Here is a 21675-nt window from a genome sequence, read left to right as displayed (position 1 = left end):
GTACTTGGCAACAGGGCATTTCCAGGCCCTTCTCGGAGAAGCAACTACTTTTCCAAGGTGCTGCCTTGAAAGCTGGAGCCCTGACATTCTTTTGCTAGTGGATTAAGAAAACCACAGATTTAATCCCTTCAACCAAATGCTCTGTGGGCTCCGTAGTTCAGCAAGGTAAAGGCAAGCAGCCCTTTGGTTCAATCCGCATTAGTCACCACATGACGCTATTTCCCCTATTTTTATTATCTTGAAAATGGCAAGGTCTCTGTTGATGGGTTTGACGCCCATTTCCCCCAAGTTTCAGATGCACTCTGATTTCTTGTAACACTACTAGAAGGGGCTGGGGGAAGTCGAGGTCAGGAAGACCCTGGTCAGCAGGAGTTAAGTGAGGTCCACTCTCCCAAGACCCTCTTCTCTGCACCACAAAGCCCAGCACCACTCGTCAGCCTGCAAGCAGCTAAGCTTGTGGGGCTGGAAACTATATTCCTTTGAACAATCTTAGCAATTTGTGCCTGGAATTTGATGCAGTAGCTCTAAAATTAAATAAAGATCCTGTAGTGTTCTTCTAAGAAATATGGCGTGGCTCTATGACAAAACACATTTTTCAAGCTCTGACCTCTGGGAACTTCAACTAGCTTCATATTTCAGGCTGACATTGCTCACAGGCTACTGTCTAGTTGCCCAAGCAGAGCTGGTTATCCATATATTTTCCACCTCCTGATCAGCTTTTAGCAGAGGGAGGTGAGGGGAGTAAATAAAAAGAGGAGAGACACTAATTTAAATGCACTTCCCCTCCTGAGTCCCTTGGGGAGAAGCCCTGGTAATTAACTCTAATGAGATTAAAGTAACTTGGAACTCTTCATGTTGCCGGCTCTGTAAAAGTAAATTTGTGATAACCAGTGTGTGTGCATTAAATCAAAGTCAGTCCCTTTTCCTGTAATGCAGTGGCCCCCCATCCCCCAACTCCTTTCGCCTGGCCGAGGCTGGCGAGGGGTGGAGGCTACCGGCTTCTTACCCGCACTTTGCTCCATCACTTCCTTCTGACACATGTCTTGAACATTCACCGTGCAGTTCACGATGAACTCGGGGGAGGAGCAGTCGTTGTTCAGCTGGAATTCTTCACACTGATAACACTGGATTTGCAGCGCAAAGCCTGTGGGGACAGACGCAGTGGGTTCACAACCAGCACCCCCCACCCCCCCACCCCGCCCCCGAGACTATACCGGAAACCGCGATCCTCCTCTGCCCCAGCCAGCCCGATCCCTGGGGTGCTTGGTCTCCACGTAAGGCGGCTGTGGCTGACGCCGGCAGGGGGCGGCGCGGATACCGAGGGTCCCGCAGGATACAGCTGAATTCTGGCTGCGACCCCTGGACCAATGTTCCCGAAACAAAGAGCCCGTCCTACCCCACACCTGGGCTCCCCCACCCCCGGAAGCTGAAAGGACGGGTACACAAGCCGAGAGTGAAGTAGCTCCAGAGACATGCTTCAGCTACAATCTACAGCAAAGGATTTGCGTAATTGTTAATTGGTTACAAATTACTTAATTACTATTTTGGCACCATTTGCGACTGTATTCGCAGACGCCTTTTCAGGTTTAATTTTTGTCGTCAACGTTCCTGTGCTGTGGCTCCGAGGCTCCCTCGGTGTGGCTACGCGACCACCCAGGAACCCCGGAGGCAGTGCCGGACGCCAAGTGGGGCTGCGCCGCGAGTTCCCGGCCTTTCTTCGGGACAGTCCCCGCAGCAGCTGGGGGGGACCACAGCGTGTACAAGGGGCGTGTGTGTCTGTGTCTGTCGTGTGTGTGTGTGTGTGTGCGCGCGCGCGCGCGCACCCCGACCCGCGACACAACCACCATGTCTTTCTGGCTCTCAGGGCAACCGTTGGCTAGGGTCCCCGGTCGGAGTCCCAGCTCTGCGGCTCTCGTTCGCTTAACTCGTTGGCTTAACTGGGAGGAGTGAGACGTTTTCGCACCCCTCATCGCCCCTGTCTGCTCTGCTCGGATCTAGGAGCTCCAGTCTCCCCCTGCTCCGACAGACAAGCGCCGGACCCCGCGCTTCTTCCCATCTCCACGTCGGTTGCGCTCTAAGCGCAGCAACCCAGCTCCGGAGCGCCCCGGCCACAGGCTGCCCAGCGCGCAGCTCACCTGTCGGCGGCGCCACTCCCGCGGTTGCGGGAGACGCCTGGTAACTTGGCCGGGTCAGAGGGCTTCATCGCCCCTTCTCCCTCGGCAAATCCCTGGCACCGCTCAGACCCTTCCTCTTCCCCAGCTCTGCTTCCTCTCCCGACCATCCAGCCCGAGCATCTGCAGCTCGAGTCCCGCAAATCCGCCTCTACCACCTCTCCTCCTGCAGCGCGGGACCTGGAGACTTTCCCATCTAGCGCCTCTGGGCACCGGCACCAGCGCCAGCCGCCGCCGCCGCCGCCGCCAAACTCCTGCTGGGCAACCCCTGCGCAGCTCGGGCCCGGAGGTGGGTGCCCGGGGGGCGAAGGGGCGGGCGGGTAGATGGGGTGTGAGCGCCTGGCGGGGCTGCTGGCCTTTTCGTTTTCTTACCTTGAAACAAGAACAATCCGCAAAAAGTTGCTGCGATGCCGAGGACCCACATCCTCCCGGCGCCGCGTAGCCGGGAGAGGGCAGGCGCATCAGAGGCGGCGACCGCGGCGGAGGCTGTCGGGGCCGCAGCGGCTGTGGCTGCCGAGGCTGCTGGGGCCCGCGCTCCTGCCTCCGAGGCCACCGCCGCCGCCAAGAGGAGCCGCAGGTGCCGCCGGCGGCGCCAGCATCGCCCGGGCCCGTGCTCCCGGCTGCGGGTCGCCGCTCCTCCCGCTGGCGCTCCGGGGCAGAGCGCGGCGTCTCCGGAGTTGGCGGTTGAGACTGGAGGAACTACTGGCGAGCCGGAGCACCCAAAAAAGTCTCGTCTCTTCTCCCCACCTCCCACTCCAGGCACCACGTGACGGCTGCCGAGTTGCGGTGGGGGTGGCGGGCGAGGAAGGCTGGGACCGTCTTTTCACGTCCCCACCCCCTTCCTATCGCCCTCCTCTCCCGCCTCCGCACGTCCCCAGGACTGGGACGCCAGGGGGAGAGGGAGAGTGTAGTTTCTCAAGGTTGGGAGGCTGGGGATTGGGAAAACGTGAGAAGGGCGCAGCAGGTGCCGCGGGGACTGGCCGGGCGCTGACTGCGGGACCTGCGAGGCGGGGTCGAAAGACTGCGTGCTCGACTGGGCCCTGCGCCCCCCGGGGCTGTCCACTCCGTTGGGGTTGCAGCGACGCTGGCAGTGGGAGCCGGGTGCCGGGGGCGGCTGGCTGGAGGGGGACGTGCTCCCGTGCGCCTGGCAAAGTTGCACACCTGCAGGCTCCCTGGGATAGCCGATGCAGCTGCGCCCTTTTTATTTTTCCCTCGGAGAGGCCCCTCATTCATGTCCGGGCTTGGCTTCAGCTGCTGCAGGGTGGGCGGGGTGTGGTGAGGACCCTGCCCCGACCCGCGCGTTCGCCCGCCCGAGGCAGCCCTCCTTCCGCTGCCTGAGCGCACAGCTGGAGGGTGTAGTGACACCGCCAACGGTAGCCTAGCTTAGGACAGGTTGGTCCCCGGGGACAACTGTCGCGAGTTCCCACCGGAAAGCAAGTCGGGATGAAGAAGGGAATTGCTCTCTTCTATCCCTTTTCTCCAAAAGCTCGGGCATCTTCATCCTGCTCGCCTTAAAGTCACGGGTTATTAATACATACTCCCGTGTCCTCTCCTGTACCGCGCCTTCACAGCCCAGGACTAAGCCTCAGGCTGTCCCGGACCCCGCTTTTAAGCTCCCGCCCCATTCCCCCCCTCTCAGTCAAGCGACCCACCTCGAGTTCTCCCGGGACGCCAGGGTGCTAAGTTCGCCTTCCTTGGAGCCAAGCCTTGCAGCAGGTGGTGCGGGAGCCTCTGCGCCCCCGTCCTGGATCCCGCACGTCGCCAACCCTGTCCCCTCATTCCCTGGGGAGAATCCCTCTGTGGATATAGCTTCATAAGCTTTGCCTCTCTTCACCCTCCCACGCTTGGGCCACCCCCTGGAGGAAGCTCTCTCAGGCCAGGACACTGATTATTTATTTCCCCATCTTGCCAGCAGAGCAGGTCTGGAAATGGGCTTAAATGACTTTCTTGTAATTCCTCTGCAGAGATCGTTCCGTATCTGCCTCAGGCTCCTTCTCTCCCTTTGCCCCCCTCTTCCTTTCATTTCTAGTTGGTTAACCCCTTGGGGAGACTGAATGCTTTGACCATTACCGGCTTGTCTGCAGACTCTGATCTTACAATTGCCTGAATTACTATCTCTGGAGTAAAGGGGCCAGTTTATTTATTCCTTCCCAGAATTGATTGTTGTTGCACGTGTGAGATTCAAATAACTGGGCCAAAGGATTCTTAAACAAGTTCTTTTAAGATTTCAGAGGGTGCAACTGTGATATGACTTTTATTCAGAAATGAAACAGAAGAATTTTTAGAGGTCTGAAAGACAATGACACTTTACATAATTTTCATTTACGATAACAAAATCCAGTATAACAAATTGCACAAATTAACCAAATAACACTGATTATACAATGCTCTTTTAACAAATAAGTGTGTACTGAAGTAACCATATAGATCCTAAAAATATTTCTATTAAGCCTAGTTTACAAGCTCCTGTACAAAAGCAATTATAAATAGTTCACATCTAGAAAAAATACAAATAACCTTTAAAATAGAATTTATCCTCCCATATAAACAGACTTTGTAGAAAAAAAAAAGTATCTTAAAAAGTATGAATTTTTTTGTAGCACCAACCATTCATTTTATTTTTTAAAAAGTGAAAGTTACAGATAAGAATTTGGTTTCATTTCTAGATTACCCAGATTTTAATAGAGCAGGAAGATTAAAAATATCAACAAATATGGTTAACAATCATAAAGAAGCACTAAGGAGAAGAGGATGTAAGGAAATGTTTGGAGGGAAAACCTGCTGTTGAACATACAATTAGGTCACTTCTGATCCACTTCACTTCACATCAGTGTCACCCTTTGAGTACCTGTTACATTTTTCAGTGGAAGCAGAATTACGCTTACTACCGGAACTCGAATCTCTCTGGCAACAATTGTGAAATTGCACTGGTATTAATGTTCCTATCACTTTGAGATTGTGAGTTAGAGATGACCAGGAGCCCCCTGGTTTTTGGCGGGGCCATTTTAGCTTTACAGGGTGAACCCACAAACAATTTGACTACGAGGATAGTGAAGTCAAAGGACACCTTAGCTGGAATTTTTTTAAAAATATATTATCAACTTCTAACACTTAGTACGTCATTTCAAGAGCATGGCACGGATTCAATTTATTGCTGCCTTTTTTTTTTTTTTTGGCTACAAATATAATTTCTTTTCCAAAAATTTACAACTTCTGTACAAGTATTTAAAAAAAGTGCAAAATTAAGACTTCTGTATTGTGGGTGTGTTTCCATTTCGTCCTCGTGACACACAACAAATGGAGCCTATCTTTATTGCCCTGTCAGAGAAGGAAGCTCCCATGGGCTGCTTGCTGTGAATGTGACAATGCAGTCTCTGGTGGTGCCAGGCTTTATTGCTGCTGTCTCTATTCCCCTCCCCACACCCCCTTGTTGCTTAAGTGCTCCATTTTCCGCTCACTAAGAAAAATAAAAAATTAAAAAAGGTCCTTTATACATCATTCGAACCCTGACTTGCACAGGAAGAGAAGCTATCATACAAAGAATCACTCAGTGATTCCAAATTGTCTACCCCAGGCCTATCTGAGCTACTCAAAGATGCTTCTTCATTTTTTTCTTTTTCTTCCTTTTGTCCTTCAACCTTGTTCAGAGAGTTCTTCTCTCTTTCTAACAAAATCATAGTTTTGCTGTTATATTTATTGAATGACTCCAGGGAAATTTTAGATAATCTATTCTCAGGATCTTCTTTTGTTTCTTCAACTTGTTTCAATTTCTGCAATAAAAAGACGAAAATATTAGAGACATATTTCTTGGGAAAATCAAGTTATTCTATCCAATATTCAATTACTGTCTGCATAACGTGCAATTTAAAGGGATAGAGAGAACCTACAAGTCTTTAACAACCTTCTTGTATAATTAAAGGTAATAATAAAGCCAATTTTAGGGATAAATCAAGACTGTAATCATTTTACTGAGATAAATAGGTCCCGATTTGCAAACTGGTAAAGTGCCACTTAATTTCATTTTAAATGGATCAGCTTGAAATTTGTTCAGGTAAAGTGCCTTATATGTCTTCATCAAAGTTTCAAACTCCTCTCTTTTCTTACTAAGTATTATTGTTGTCTTGTTTCTAAATATGGATAGGGACTGAATTTCAGCCAGAAGTTGGGACTATATAGGGAAAAAAAGGTATACAATCCCTTAAGTTGCCATGAAGTTTCAGTACCTGTTAGACTTGTCAGAAGCACTGTCATCTGTTTTGTCCCTTTTCAAGTCCTAAGATATTTGCAGACCTGATCTCCAGGTCTGTGGGTGTAGATTCCAAGAAGCCCAAGGGCCTAAGAAAACATAGTAACACTTCTGCCCATTAGTAATCTCTCCCCTCCAGGAGGTTCCAGCCAGACCAATTACCAGATGTCTCTAGGACTTTCTAGAACATGGTGGTCATACTCAATTATTCAATTATTGTAGGTAAACTCTATAAAGCAATGCTTTTCTTTTCTTCTTTTCCTCTTTTGGGCAAAAAGTCTATCCAAACACCAGGAAGAAGTAGGGACAGGAGCTCAGATATAATAATAGCTACCATTTATTAAGCATCCATCATGTAAAACTCACTAAATATATTTTCTCTAGAAGCATTTTCACAGCGGACTTGCAAGTTGTATCCTCATTGTAAAGACAAAAACACGGCTCAGAGTGACAGAGTTATTTGCCCAAGGTTACTCAGCAAGTAACGGGAACAGCAAGTGAACAGGATCTGAATTCCAGGCTGGCTGCCTTCCATGCTCTTGTTCCTGCTAAACCGTGCTCTTATGTAATAAAAGACAAGATTTTTTTTTTTTTCATTTTGCCACCCAAATATTCCATTTAAATAACTTGGCAGACCATCTCTATTGCTATTGTCCCAGGCTCAGGCAAATGCAATTCTCTTCCCCAACCCATCCCCCACATTGTTATGCTGGATGCACAAAGATAAAATGAAGAAACTGTGTTTTGATCCAGGGAACAACACACGTAGTCAAAGCCTCTGATTCTCATATGCTAAATATTTAATAGAAAGAGAAAAGAAAAAGATATGGCAGTGGATGGCTTTGGTGTCCCAAGAGCAGACTAAGACACAGTTTCTCTTTCCTTTATGGAAATGGCACAATTCTATAGGAATATTTAAAAATCATCCTTGGAGTGATGCTTATTTTATTCTACCATTAACTTAGAGGAGCATTCCTTACAGAGTTCATTTTCAATCTCAAATGGCTGCCTTGAAACCAGACACAAGCTAAGGAACAGATCTCTAAGTGCTTCCAGAAAAGTGGCTCCGTAATTAAGACTAACACCATGCAAAAGCCCTTTTTCATACCATGCCAATTTTTAGACCTAAAAAAAAAAATTCATTTATTTATTTGAGAGAGAGAGAGAGAGCAAACCCGAGAAGCAGGGGCAGGGAGAGGGAAAGTGTATCTCCAGCACACTTCACGCTAGCTGTGCAGCCTGACTCAGGGCTGGATCTCACCACCCTGAGATCACAACCTGAGCCGAAACCAAGCGTCTGACATCAACCGACAGCACCACCCAGGCACTGCTCCCAGGCATTTTTAATAAAGAGTTATACACAGTACAATACTAAAAATACACGGGGAGCCGGAAATGTTTTGATGTACCAAATGCCGGTAAATAAAGGACGTTAACGGTAATTTTCTCCTCGCCTGAATCTCTCTTCCCTTTTTCTTTATTCAAGAAGCATGAGCATTTTCGTTGCCCATTTCTGGTCACAAATGGATCTCAAATTCATTCCATAAACACTTACTAGAGAAGCGAACACGATGCAGGGGGAAGGCGTTGGTGTTGGGGATAGACAGCAGCCTCAAATTGCCAGGTGTGGCCAAGGGAGAAGTTGAGGCTCTGGAGGCAGAAACAACCGAGCTTTGCCCTTTAACTGGCTGTGTGAGCGCCCTTGAGCTCCCTTCCTCAGGTGTAAAACGGCGATAAGACACAACTATTTCAGGATTGTTGCAAGTAGTCGAAATAGAACACCTTGAGGCCCAACACACACTAGTAGACGCTCAATAAATGGTACAATAAATAAATAAGAGTGAGGCAGGATTCTTATTCCGGACAGTGTTTCTGAAACTGTCCTCCAGGCCAGAAGCACTAGCATCATGGGGGAGCTTGTTAGGAATGCAAATTCTTGAGCCTTGCCTGGACTTACTACATCAGAAATGCTGAGGCCCTTGGGGTGCCTGGGTGGCTCAGTGGGTTAAAGCTCAGATCATGATCTCAGGGTCTTGAGACTGAGCCCCGAATCGGGCTCTCCGCTCAGCAGAGAGCGTGCTTCCCCCTCTCTCTCTGCCTGCTTGTGATCTCTGTCTGTCAAATAAATAAATAAAAAATTAAAAAAAAAAAAAAGAAAAGAAAAGAAATGCTGAAGCCCAGCAAATGTGTTTAACAAGCTCCCCAGGTGACTCTGATACAAGCGAAAATTTGACAATCACCTAGTCTGGAAGAACCTGTGACCTGGGAGGGCCCACAGACAGATGATAAGTATAATTCAGTGTATTGAGGTAGAGATGAGGAAGGAGTTATTTACCACTGAAAGACCTACTGTGTCGGACATAAATAGTGCGCCACGTTTTCCACATGTTTCATGCTTGTTGCTTCGTTTCCTCAGTCGATTATAACAAAGGCCTACAGAGGTGACGAAAAGGAAGGAATGGCCTCGTAAGAAAACTCACATGGCCTTCTTACTCTTGCTTTTATTTTCACGGTTTTTAAAGAAAGGTGGGTACAGAGATATTTCTTGACTCTAAGAACTAGATCAGTGCAAGACGGCCAATCCAGCCACCAGGCATTTAGCCTCAGTGTTGGGGAGCGATGGGGAGTGGTGAGGACTGGGGTCCTCTCAAGACCATGTGTCCGTTCTAGGGACAGGAGCAGCTAATTGTCGCCATGCAGAAACGTGGGTCTAGAGCTTCGGATTTTGAAGAGGAGGGCACCCATCTAGAACAATACTTGCTCGTGTTTCAGATCCTCTGATGTTTAACTAATTTGCTTATATTAAGAAAAAAAAACAAAAAACAACAGCCCCCAACCCCCCTCTTTATGTCAAATGGCAGTCTTTGTATTTTTTGAACTTCTGAGGTAGAGAAGATATTTTATCCATTTATGTCCTGCCTGACCTCCTCCTCTTCCCCTTCCTTCCCCCACCAGCTTTCTCCCTAGGGGCCTCGGCCCTTGCTCAGTCACCAGGGGATTCTCAGTGGAGACTTGACGGGTTCAGTCCTCTCAAGCATCAGCAAGGTACCAACGGTTGGCTACGTACGCCAGGGGTCCTGACAGCTAAGAATAAAAGCACAAAAGCATCTTACTTCCCTGCCTCCAATTAGAAGCATAGCAGGCTGGATTCAACATTGTCTTGTCAGATCCCGGGTGTTTTAAAAAATGTTGATGTCCTCTAACATTTATGTGTAAGATACAAGGAGGGCTCGAGGTCACCCAGTTGTGTGCTAATGATGATCTGTCGAGCGGTAACAAAACAGGGCACATTAGATTGCAGCCACTGTATGCGAAGGTGCTTTGCAGACTAATCATGGTAATAACAGTTAGTATTTAATTGAGAGTCTGTTCTGTGCAGACACTCTGCTACGCACGACGCACGGATTATCTGTTTTCAGCCTCGCATCAGTTCTTTGGGGGTTGGGTGTCATTAGTTTCTCCATTTGGAGCCAGTCAAGGCTCGAGGAGGTGAAGTCACTTGGTTAAGGGCAAGCGGCAGTACATGGTGGCCTCTGGGGTTGGCCCCGGGGAAGTCGGCCTGCAGAAACCACGCTCTTCCCCTCATCCCCGGAAAAGAGCTTTACGAATACCAGCCACTATTAAATCTGAGGAGCATCTGAAGTGAGCATCACAGACCACCACCCAAAGTCATGAGAAAAAGCCTAGTACAGATTAGTGTTTGACGAGGATTGCGGAAGTTCCCTGGGACACCCTCATTTCCTTCATATATTGTGTCTTCCTGGAATTATGATAAAATGAATAGGCTACATTTGTCACCTATAGGTGGCAACAGTTGTACAGTTCACTTTCTAGTGGGGCTTTCGATTGCACTTGGGAACAAGGTAGGGATGAACAGGGCAGGAGAAAATATATTTCCCGTTTCAAATATATAACGTTGCCATAATCTTGAAATATTTTCCTGCTTTCAGTGTAACCATGGCGTTCTGAGTGATAATTCAAGCAAGTAGATAGTGACACAGTTTGCAGAAATCCCCTGGAAGGAATTATACCTCAATTAATTTAATTCCTTGTAGTCAAACATTAATCAATCAATCAGAGCCATCTACTATGCGACTGGCTTTGTGTGAATAACTGTGTGGTCTTGATTCTCAGAGGCAGTTCCGCAGAGGGGGCTCCTGGAAGGATTCTGACAGGGGAAGAGGATGGAGATATACAATGAGACGGGGGCATTCCATGGGATTCCTGTTGCATCTGCCACCGTTCTGTGTCTACTTTAGGGGCAAGAGCTGCTCGAATAGTCTATGTCTCTTGCCCTTTCAGATTCTGTAATGGACAGGATCACTATAAAGACAGGAAAACACATCAAGAGGTTCCTATCATAAGGGGTTCTAAGAACCCCACCCAGACTTGTTAAGTATCACTCAGTATCTGGGTTTTCAATCATACATAGTTTTTATTTCCAGGGGCTTCTGCCATCTAAGATTCCACTCAGTCTTACAGCAGTCTGGAGGGTGAGGGAGGCTAATGAGGGCTATACTCTCCATGGGGCATTTATGGAACCTGTTGTTCACACAAATTCAAATTCAGGGGAAATTCAACCTGGAAACTCATTTTCCTGATTTTCAACACAGAAATGTATACCATTAAAAAAAAAAATTTTTTTTTAAGATTTTATTCATTAGAGAGAGAGAGAGCATGAGAGGAGAGAGGTCAGCGGGAGAAGCAGACTCCCTACTAAGCAGGGAGCCCAATGTGGGGCTCGATCCCAGGACTCCAGGATCACGACCTGAGCCGAAGGCAGGCGTTTAACCAACTGAGCCACCCAGGCACTCCCATATACCATTTTTTACTTCCACAGTCAACAATAATCATGGAGTAGAGATTCTGCCTAGACCAATGCCCTGAACACCAGGAAGGATAAAATCGAAGGTGATATGGGCCCTTGCCATAAGGAAAAGATGGGGAGAATGATATAAGGTGATAGAGAAAAACTCAAGTGATAAACCAGGAAAAAAAAAAAAAAACAACAACCATATCCTTGATGATATCAGCTTCAAAGAGATCCATGTTACACACGGCCAGATACTCTTGCCCACAGAGAGGAAACAAACAGGAAATTCACAAGATTGTGTAATGGATTGGTGTTTTATGATGAAGGCCACTCTTTCTTTCAATCAAGTTTCCGTCTGTTGATTGTCTCTTGAAAATATTGGTGAGTACATCTACTGTAAGATGTCAGAAAGAGATTCAGACCTTCTTGTGAAATTCAAGTGTAGCACCGTTCCTCAGCTGGGCATTAATACTTACGAAGAGGATGGCATTTCCAGCACAAATTAGTGTGAACAGTACCTTCATCAGCATAGTCTTATTTCTCTATTGCTATGGAGATTCACTGCCAGTCAGTTCAAGAAGACCCTTGCTAGGAAAATAGCTATAGTTGCCAAATGCTCTTACTATGTATCAGGTACTAGGTTGAATGCATTGAGTAAGTTATTTCATTTAATCCCTATCATCCCCATTAGGTGTTTAAATGTATAATTATGTATATATACAGAGTGGAGAGGTGTAAGTACTAGGCTCACACACCTGGTTAGTAAGTTAGGAAGTCAGGATTTAAGCAGAAGTATTCTGACTACAGAATTTGGGATCTTATTCACCATGCACTAGACCAGGTATTTGGAAGCCAGTGTTTAGTTTCCTGGAATTGTGTTAATTACTTTGGTGACCCCTCCATACCTAAGTGTCTTTACATTAAAGTTTTTAGTATCTTCCTGCTCTATAAAGCTCCGTGACTCTAAAATATTCTTAATTGGCTTCTGTGCATCTCTTATTGGCACAGTAAATAGCTCTCCTCCCCATCTTAGTGCTGAACAAACTGAAGACTAAGATAAAAGAAAAAGGCTGGTGGGAGAATAAAATATGGGCTTTATTAATGAGAAAGCTTACATTGGAGGATGAGGTTTCTCACTGCAAATAAGTGAGTTTCCTAGTACTCATCCTAGAAATAGTCCTGGTAATTATTGGGGCTGGGGGCAAGTATCTTCCCATAAAGCCTCTTGCATAAAGGAGTAAGACAGAAATGTGCTTCTCCTCCTAGACTTGCTAATTAAAGCAGCTACCACTGCTTCTTCGGAAGAGAAGTGAATGGAGGGATGCCAGAGATGCTAGGAGTGTTACCCTAGGAAGTTCCCTCGACCTGCAAAGAAGCACCTGAAATTGGGAAGAAGTGTCCTCACCATGGCCCCTCCCCACCACCCAACCTTTTTCATTATGTATGATGATGCAGATTTTAACTAGATAGTCATAAGTGCTCTAAGGCCAAAAAGATGCAGGAAGTAGCTCTTGGGGGGAGGGGGATCAAGTTTATGAATGTTCTGCCACTTAGTTGTCATGAAAAGTAATTTTTTAAAAAGACACAAAAAACCTCATAGATGACAGTGAGTGGAGTTGTGCAGAGAAAAGTCTTCATGGGCAAAGAAACAGGAGAGAGGTGATTTAGTCCATGTGAAAGACAGAGGAGCTGCCAGGTGGATGCAGATAAATCTAAAAGAAGAGACAGTTTGGTTAGTCCTGGATGTTGGGTTCAAGTTGAAAGTATGATTTCCCTCATGTCTTCCCTGATGAACTACTGCTGGGCACTGGAAGGATGAATTCAGGGCAGAGTTTTGTGTTATGCTCTTGCTGTGAGAATGGGGAAGAGATATTTTAATCCTGGGCTCCTTAGTTGAAGGTCTGTGCACTTTGCAAAGTCTACGTTAAGTGATATTTGCTGGGGGAGGGCCAATCTCAAGGGAAAAGATGCCGCTGAAGTCATTTCTCTTTCCTCAGAGTCACTAATCTCCCCTTTAATGCCACCTCTTACTGTACTCCTGGCGGAGCTACTATCTGAGTGAGACATAAAAATAGATAGAATGACCTTTGGTGAAACAGAGACCCTCCAGACTTTTCTCGAGAGTTGTGGTGTTAACCCTGCTAACCAGGTCAAATTCCAACCCAGATAATTACTTTCTCCCAGTGCTCAGTTCCTTTTATTACCTCAACTGGATACATTACTCTTCAGTTGCCCTCCTGAAAAATTAATGTGACGGACTGGTAATAGAGAACTACTCTCTTCCTCCAACCACTGGTCAGGAGATGTGATTCAGCACTTGAGGGCACTCTCTGTTTCCTTACTGGGTTCCCGAAGATTCTTCAGTATCTCCAGGGCAAACTGGTTTTATTAGGTGAAAGAGTAATTTTCAGCTGAGATGTGTTTTTATGACTATATTATTAACTATATTGCTGTCTTTTATCAGGATCAATGACTTTTAGTGACCTTCGCTGGAACCTCTGAACCCAGAGGGAAAAAAGTGAGCTTACTTTTTGGAAGGAAAAAAAAAAAGGCACAAAGTGAGGTCCATAAGGAAGGAAACGGGAGCTAGAAAATAACACCTTGTAGAAAGGAAAAGAACTCGTCTCAGAGATAAACAGTGGCCCAAAGGACGTTTAAAAACTAGATCCAAAAGGCAGTAGGAAAGAGAAGTCATTTTATTGCAGAGATTGGAAATGCTCCCATATATGGGAAATGAGGGAAGATGCGGGACCAGGCATGTCAGTGGGAAGAGAAAAAAGGATCACGAAAAACCGCCACAAATGTAGCTCATGGCAGATGAAGGCATTTGGGAAGAGGAAAGGCATGCAATGAGTAAGTCTGGATAATACTGTTATAGGAACATGCAAAGAACTCAAAGAACTCACGTCTGTGAGTTCTGCAAACTCCAACATGAGCGCCATCACTTGAAATGCCCATCCGAAAAGATATTTCTGCATTTTTGTTTTCCAGGTTGTAGATGAATCTACAAATCTAATTTAAAATGTAGGTTGGTCACCTTCAGTATTACATCAGATGAGATCAATATTGTTCAATTTCTCCAAAAGTAGAATCTGCACTGTTTAAAGCCACCTAGCATCAGGAAAATAAGCCAGCTCATTGGTACTGGCCTATGTAATTAGCTTTAGCTAAATGGAACATGCTTATCTGTGTTCTTAGATTCCTTTTTCTTCTTCTAGCACAATAACTAAAAATTAACTAAAAAATTAACTAAAATTTTTATTCAAGAATGAGAATTGAGCAGGTGCTGGGTTGGGAACTTCTAAATCTGCTTGTTTTACTGTCAGGGTTAATGATTCCTGCTGATGAGAGTGGAAGCATCAAGCTTTTTCTGCCTTTAATTTATAGGCACTATTATGACTAGAAAGAAATATATATGCTTCTCACTTCACTTAAAAGATTGACTAGACTTTTTTTCTTTGACGAACTCTTCCAGCATTTCATGTCTTAAGTCTGATCCCTATCCATCCAGCAAGCTGGGCCATTTCTTGTTTAGATGTCAGTGTGTGTCCAGCAATAGAGAGCCCGTGAGTGTTGTCCGAGGAAAATACAGTATGAAACGACCATCTGTGTATTCCGGGGCCATACGGCTGTTTTCATTCTGGAGTGATAGATGTAGGGCTCCTCTTACAAGAACAAAAATACACTTATTTGGAGGATCAGATGTCTGTAAAAAGGTTATACAATTTTTTCCTCCCATGGAAGTTCTCCTTCCAAAGAAAGATCTCCAACACCATCATAATGCTGGTCATCATCAAAGTGTGTCTGGAAATGCTAAGTTTTTATTATGATGCACGCTGTGAGTGCCAAAGCCTTGGAGAAACATTTCATGTTATTCATTAACCTATAAAGAGGCAACCAGAAATTACTTCTAATGGAATTTGGTAGATCATTTGAGAGTCACACTATGCTATGGCATCCAATCTATTAGGCACTTTATAACAGCCAGTAGAGTCCAATGGGACTGCTAGGTAAGGTTCGTCCAGGAACACAGATATCCGTGGATGTTAGAGTGTTCACTCTCTTTATGTTTGAACTATTCATCTCCTAATGCCATCCATGTTTCAGTTTTAGGACAGGTCAGCCTTTGCTCTGGATGTAGTTTAGTTATTCCCCAAGGATATGTGACATAGTCTTGAAGTCAGGGCAACTCAGAATCAGCACCCATTGATTGATCCTTGTTCTAGAAAGAAGACTCCTTGGTGGGAATTATTCCAAATATTTAGGAATACTGAGCTTTCCATTCTGTGTTCTATTCTAGTTTATTGTGACAATTGTAAAGATGTTCTTATCCCTCGTTACCCGGTAAGCAGTGGGGAGGGAGGGTTCTAGGATGGAAGGATGTCCTAGCTGAGAGAATGCCAGTGGAAATCTGCTTTCATTCTGGATTCTGTCCCTTGCTCTGCCACAGTATGACTGTGAACTCATTACTTCAACTTGTATGCAGATGTTAATGAGTATTTAAACAGAGATAATGCTGCTCTTGCCATATCATTTATTTATTTACCCATTTATTCAACAGATATTAATGAGCATCTACTATGTTCTAGATAGTATTCTAGACACCGGGAATAGAGTGGTATAGGAGACAGAAACTACTGCTCACATGAAATACAAATCTTGAAAATTCATTAATATGATAGCAATATAGAACAAAGCTTCAGATGTTTTAGGAGATGAATCCTTGAGAAATGAGTTGAAATAATCTATCTAGCCTGCTCTTTGATTCTAATAATGACACTTAGAACACACGGATCTTGTCAATCGCAAAGTTGTGGATATGCCTTTTTGCCCCAATTCTGTTTTTGAATTAATGCCCTTGACTTGCTTAACTTCTTTTGGTCTTTTACCATTTTTCATCTATAACAGCATTTGGGCAAGTGTTTCTCATAGGTTAACTAATTACTATTTCTATTCACCTTTCTTAACCTCTCTGGGCCTAGTTATCTCCTAAATTCAACATGCTTAAATGAGAATTTCTTCTCTTTTCTCTAATTCTACGTTGTTGCAATAATGACCAATTTTTAGAACTTGTGGCCCCCCCCTTTTTTTAGTTATTCAGAGCTGCTCATTTTGTTTCTATAATAACTCACCCACAGGATCTTTTTCTCTATGAATTCCTGGCCTAAACAGCCAAACTGTCTGTTTGACTCTGAACTTATGAGTATTTTATAATATAGGCTGTATTCATATCAATGTCTCACTTCTCAATTAGATCACATACTTCTTGAAGCCACAGATGAGATTTTATCTGGCTTTCTTTCTCAGATTCTCGACACCATGTATTATATCTCTTGGAGATCTAATATAATATTCATGGCATATCAATAAAGGTGGTCCCTGTTAGATCGGCTTTTACTACATCATTTCCTCTGGAGCTCAGAGACTTGACCAAGTTTCCTGTCATGTCTGTTTTTCCATGACAAAGACACATATAAAATAAGACTAGTTCAGACTTTCACGTGACTTGTGCTAGCACAACCCACAGACATACCAGCAGTGGCCTGGCCTCTCAGATGCCTGGTTAGCATCCAGAGCCAGGGTGAAACAGGCATGAATGGATGTCTGACGATTGTCTACTTTGGCCAAAGCAATTTCCTATCTGTGTCAAGAGCAGAGACACGTGCACTCACATCCTATGGCATCCTGGTTGGGCAGCTCTCTGCTCTGCGTCCTCCCCTTTATTCTGCACCCCCCGCTGGACGTGGCCAGCAGTGGAGTGAGGCAGCAGATGCCCTCACTTCCTGGAAATCCAGGAGGAATAGCCAAGACAATAAAACTTCTCAGCGGATGAAATGTTATTCAAAAGAGCAGGCCCATGATAGATGGCACAGACATTGGCTCTGTCCTTTTCTTAAATGCTTCCTTCAGCCAGCGAGTGCTGCCTCACCTCATCTGAGCCCGGTGGAAGACAACGTGCCCAAATTCCGATTCTTACCTCCTTAAGATGGGTGTGGGGGGGGGTGTCGACGTGAGTGACAGTGTAAACATGATAGTGATGACATTCTTAGGGGCAGCAACAAGGCTGACTGTGTAGGCAATAAACCCACCAATATTACTGGGTATATCAAATCATGAAATTAAACTGTAGGGAGATTAAATTACAGGGGACTTAGTACAAAATTCTAGTACCAGGCAGCATGCAATTTTTTTTTTTTTTTTTTTTTTTTGGTTCTCTCTCTGCCACCTGTAATATATTCAGTTGGCAAACTGACTCCTGCATTATAAAAGGTATTCTCCTCATAAACCACCCAGGCTGGCTCAATGCTATGTATGAGGTTTAATTCAGCTATCCCCTACAATAAAAAATAAACTTTTTTCTTGTCTCACATGCACAGAACAATTTGATTTTTAAGGTCATGTGAAAATGCAAGGTGTCTTGCTCCGAATGAAGCATGTTTGCCCCACGCAGCTGTATAAACACAACTCGATCGCTATGGGAATGAAATGGGGATCGACAAAATCAATAGTTAATTGTGTGACTCAGGGTCTTTCATCTCAGATCTAATCTGTAAAGAAGGGCCAGGGGATGTTTGCTTTTGATTTTCTTAAGATATTATTTAAAACCTTTCTGTCAGGCGGAAGAGTTCCCCAGGTCTTCACATCGTTTCCCTGACTTATTTGGCTTAGGAGCAGTCAAGGTCATACTGACCCTGTGGCCCTTCCAGTCTTTACCTTCAAGTTCAGTGTGTTTCTCAGCCAAGCTGCCTCACGTGGGGTATCTGGCTGGCACTAACGCCAGACAAACTTTATTGTAAAAAATAGCCCGCCATAATCGGTACCGGTCGCGGTGGCATTAGGTTGTATCATAAACTACTTTTTGGTCTGTTCACCAGGCAATCTATAGTGCATAGCTGTCAGGCGGCCACCTTCACCTCCAACCACATCAGCAACATATTTTGTGCTGTGAAGATGCATGATTTTGTGACACGGCAAGAACATGTGAGTTGAGCCCGTTTGGACAAATATGCTACCGGTTCCAACAATCTAAAAGGGACCAGTGGGAGGAGGTGCTGCTGGAACAGAACCCATAAAAAGTCATCCAGTCTCATTATCCCAAATGGATGAGAAGGGCAGGAGGACAGGCAGGCCTCCTCTGCACAGGGAATAGTACAGTAACATCCAGAAGACCACGGGGCTAACGGACGGACAGCCTGGGCCCTTGTTAGAGCACAGCAGCACTAAAAATGTAATGTTTGAACCTCTTTTCCCTTTAAAGTATAACCTTTCATACAGTAAGTTAAGCCTTGCTCTCTCTTACATATTGTTAGAAGCCTTCATCCATTTTGGGGACTGAAGGCAAAATAATTCTTGAAATAATGAATCATTTTTCTTTTTCCAGCTTGTCCAGAAATCCCTCGATTATTTTGCTGTTGCAGACAATGACCTTCTCAAAGGAGGCCTATCAAACTTTCAAGATAAATAATGAGAGGGTCTCTTTTTCCTGCCTCAAGGAAAAAATTGCATGGAGGGAAGATGTTTGTGAAAGCCTCAATATGTTCATCCCAGGAAAGGCAGCAGCTCCAAGGGAAACGGAACAGCACATGTATTTCTGTGTGACCGGCGGCCCCATTCAGCGGGCCCAGCAGCGTCCTTGGAGGGACCTTGGGGGAGCCACCTAAGCTCTTCGCCCAGTAACACCAGAATCAAATGATTCGCTGGTGACAGGCAGAGCACATTTTAAGCCTCTTGACTTGAGAGAGAGTTAACTAAAGGAAAGGAAGAGCTAGTTAATGCCTCCCTCCAACGACACTGAAAAATGTGGTTCAGACTTGGTAGGTCCAGGAGCTAAGAGTGATCATAATGAATTCCCATCTTCCCACCAAGCAGCAGATATTCGAAGGGTGAAAGGAGCCTTTCTTTTGTTCTCCCCGTGGAAGCAAGGTCTTCCAACCCAGGTAGAGAGCCGCAGTTGAAATGGCAACTTTCTTACGATTTGAGCGCTTTGGGGATGCATGGGAGTACAGGCCAGATGCTCGGGGGCCAGATGCTCTGTGGCTCTTGTACTTAAGTCTCTGTGGACCGCTGAAGACCCAGACCTTAACTGCAGGAGCAGGTCCCCTACGCCTCTGAGTCCCCTTCCTATCTCTGCTGACATTCCTCCCTTTCTCCATAGATGGCTGAGGGATGGCCTGGTGGTTCTGGACCAGGGGGAGAAAATCCATGGCCAAAGGAGAGGACCCGAAATTAGAACAAAAGCACGGATGGTGTGGGTGGGTAGTGGGGCCTGTGGTGAACTCCAGAGCACCCGCCCCACTGACTTATTTAACGAACATCTATGTAGCACTCGTTACTGCCCTAAAGATTGGAGAACTCTGTATAAAGAAGAACCCTATAAGGCAGGGGTCATTTGTCCCATGGTTTGTCATGTGAAGAAAAGGAGGCACAGGAGAGCTAAGTGTCTTGCCCGAGGAGGCTGTGAGGAGCTAAGCAGAGCGGGCTTCACACCCAGGAGGCCAGCGGCACGTTTCCGGCTCTCATCACTGTTCCTCCTGCCCGAGCGGGGGCTGAGTTTCACCCTGGAGGGAATGTGGGCCCTGTTGCTGAAACCTGTGATTTCTCAAGAGAAATGGAAATCTGGAATTCATATATGAAATCTCCCAGTGCTTATTTAAAACAAATGTGCAGGTTAAACAGAACCCGTTTGTAATCAATGTGCGATTCCCCCATATATTAGCTTTGCGCAGTGGCAGTATCATAGCCAATGAGGTTTATCCGAGGCGCGATTATTGCTAATTGATGCCCCCATATTAGAACCTATCAGCAGCTTAGTGATCTGAAAGGGATGGGGGTTCCCTGCACTTATTGGCAGAATGATAATGATTAGCTAGGCTGTCCATCCTGGGGCAAGTGCATTTTAAACAGACACAAAATGCCTCACAATGCTTCTATGTTCCTTGCCCTTCCCTTCTAAAACAAGCAAACAAAACACAAACAGAAACAAAAGTTTCACAAGCCACTCTTAAAGCATTAGGAATAGCCAGGGACAGAGCTTTTTCTGGTATCTGTCAATTCACACCCAACACATGGGCCGCTGCCTGGTGCGTCACCACATAAAAAAGTAGGATAAGTGGAAGATGCTTTTATTCTAAATCTTAATGGATTTTATGCTCTTTCCTTGGCTGGGATGGACAGGGAAGGCCATGTCTCTTGCCTTCTGACCCATCATTAGCAAACCACACACTGAAGATATTTTTCCAGACTGCGGAGTACAAGAAACCAGTCTGTTTTAATAAAATGAGGCCTTTCTTCAATAGGAGCTTCTGAACTTATTCACATGTAGGGTAAGGAATAGTTAAGGGGACGCCTGGGTGATGCAGTGGGTTAAGCATCTGACTCTTGGTTTCTGCTCAGGTTGTGATCTCAGGGTCATGAGATCGAGCCCCTTGTCAGGCTCCACACTCAGCACGGAGTCTGCTTAGGATTCTCTCTCTCTCTCTCCTTCTGTCCCCACCGCCCCCCATAAATAAATAAATCTTTAAAAAAAAAAAAAAAAAGCACAGTTTCACAATGAAGAGCCTTTGAATTTCCCCAGGCTTACATTTCACCTATCACTGCCTGGCCTACCACTTCTTTCCATCAGTTTTTAGTTTTTGTTTTTGTTTTTTTTTAATGTATAGGATTTGGGTCAATATCTAGGAATATGGCAGATCTAGTACTTTATGTTTTTTCCATGTCAAAATGAAAAGCCAGTGATGAAATAGAAAGACATTTCAAAGATACAGGGTTCCCTCTGGAAAGGGGACAGAGAATAGGGAGGAGAGAAAGTTCTCTATTCCCAGGCAAGCTCAGGAATCAATGTGCTCAACCAGGCAGTATCCAGTGGCAATATAGGGGCAAGGGTAAAAAAGCAATCTCAAAAGTAATCAGGATACAAATGATCCAGGGCTTTAAAGATCAAATTGAAGCCGCTCAGCAGCACCTTGACAATAAGCCAGTAAGCATGCAGATAAGTATCAAGCCCGTTATTTAGCTGGCCAGCTGAGGATGGCAACCGGCTGAATTTTGAGCCCAGGCACTTAGTATCTCTGGGTTCTGGCTCACATATCTCCCTCTCTCCAGAACGTCCTCCCCACTTTCATGCCAGACAAGGCCCACTCATCTCTGGAAACTTCGACGGAGGAAAATATCCTACGAATTCTTTTCTGGCCAGAGCCTTGACCGCTGTCCCTTTCTTTCTCCCTTTATTCCCTGTGCAGACGTTATCGTGGCATTGTTAAGCCTTGGTTGTGTATACTGGTGGTCGTGGCTCAGTCTCCTGTGGAAGCTATGACCCTCTTTATATTTTCATTGTGCCCAGAACACGCCTGGACATAGGAGGTCCAGAAATGTTAGTGGAATAAAGGGAGGATGCTAATTGTATTTCTTATTTACTGGTCATCTTTCTTTTCTATAACGTTTTCTCA

At 45.4% G+C, this 21675-nt stretch overlaps 2 protein-coding genes and 1 pseudogene across 12 annotated transcripts in view; 1 reads left to right on the top strand and 2 right to left on the bottom strand.

The window, feature by feature from the left end:
- Positions 1 to 4234, bottom strand: part of LYPD1 (LY6/PLAUR domain containing 1) — a 50006-nt gene extending 45772 nt beyond the window's left edge. The window contains exons 1-2 of the mRNA XM_032354105.1: positions 2544 to 4234; positions 1007 to 1144 (exon numbers count right to left, since the gene is read on the bottom strand). Of these exons, the coding sequence (XP_032209996.1) occupies positions 1007 to 1144; positions 2544 to 2595 (190 nt within the window). The 5' untranslated portion in view covers positions 2596 to 4234. The remainder of the gene's footprint in view (positions 1 to 1006; positions 1145 to 2543) is intronic.
- Positions 4235 to 5268: 1034 nt separating this feature from the next.
- NCKAP5 (NCK associated protein 5) overlaps positions 5269 to 21675 on the bottom strand; it is a 970240-nt gene continuing 953833 nt past the window's right edge. For 7 of the 11 annotated variants that reach the window (XM_032354091.1, XM_032354093.1, XM_032354094.1 and 4 more), the window contains 2 exons: positions 8753 to 8850; positions 5269 to 5941 (listed from right to left, as the gene is read on the bottom strand). In XM_032354091.1, the coding sequence (XP_032209982.1) occupies positions 5660 to 5941; positions 8753 to 8850 (380 nt within the window). In that variant the 3' untranslated portion in view covers positions 5269 to 5659. The remainder of the gene's footprint in view (positions 5942 to 8752; positions 8851 to 21675) is intronic. The other 4 variants (XM_032354099.1, XM_032354102.1, XM_032354096.1 and 1 more) reach the window with 3 other exon arrangements.
- LOC116597942 lies at positions 19945 to 20093 on the top strand (annotated as a pseudogene).

Source organism: Mustela erminea, chromosome 8, assembly GCF_009829155.1.
Source record: "Mustela erminea isolate mMusErm1 chromosome 8, mMusErm1.Pri, whole genome shotgun sequence".
In the NCBI taxonomy this organism is placed as follows: Eukaryota; Metazoa; Chordata; class Mammalia; order Carnivora; family Mustelidae; genus Mustela; species Mustela erminea.
Note: the sequence above shows the minus strand (reverse complement) of the source record. Positions and strands in the feature narration are given on the sequence as shown.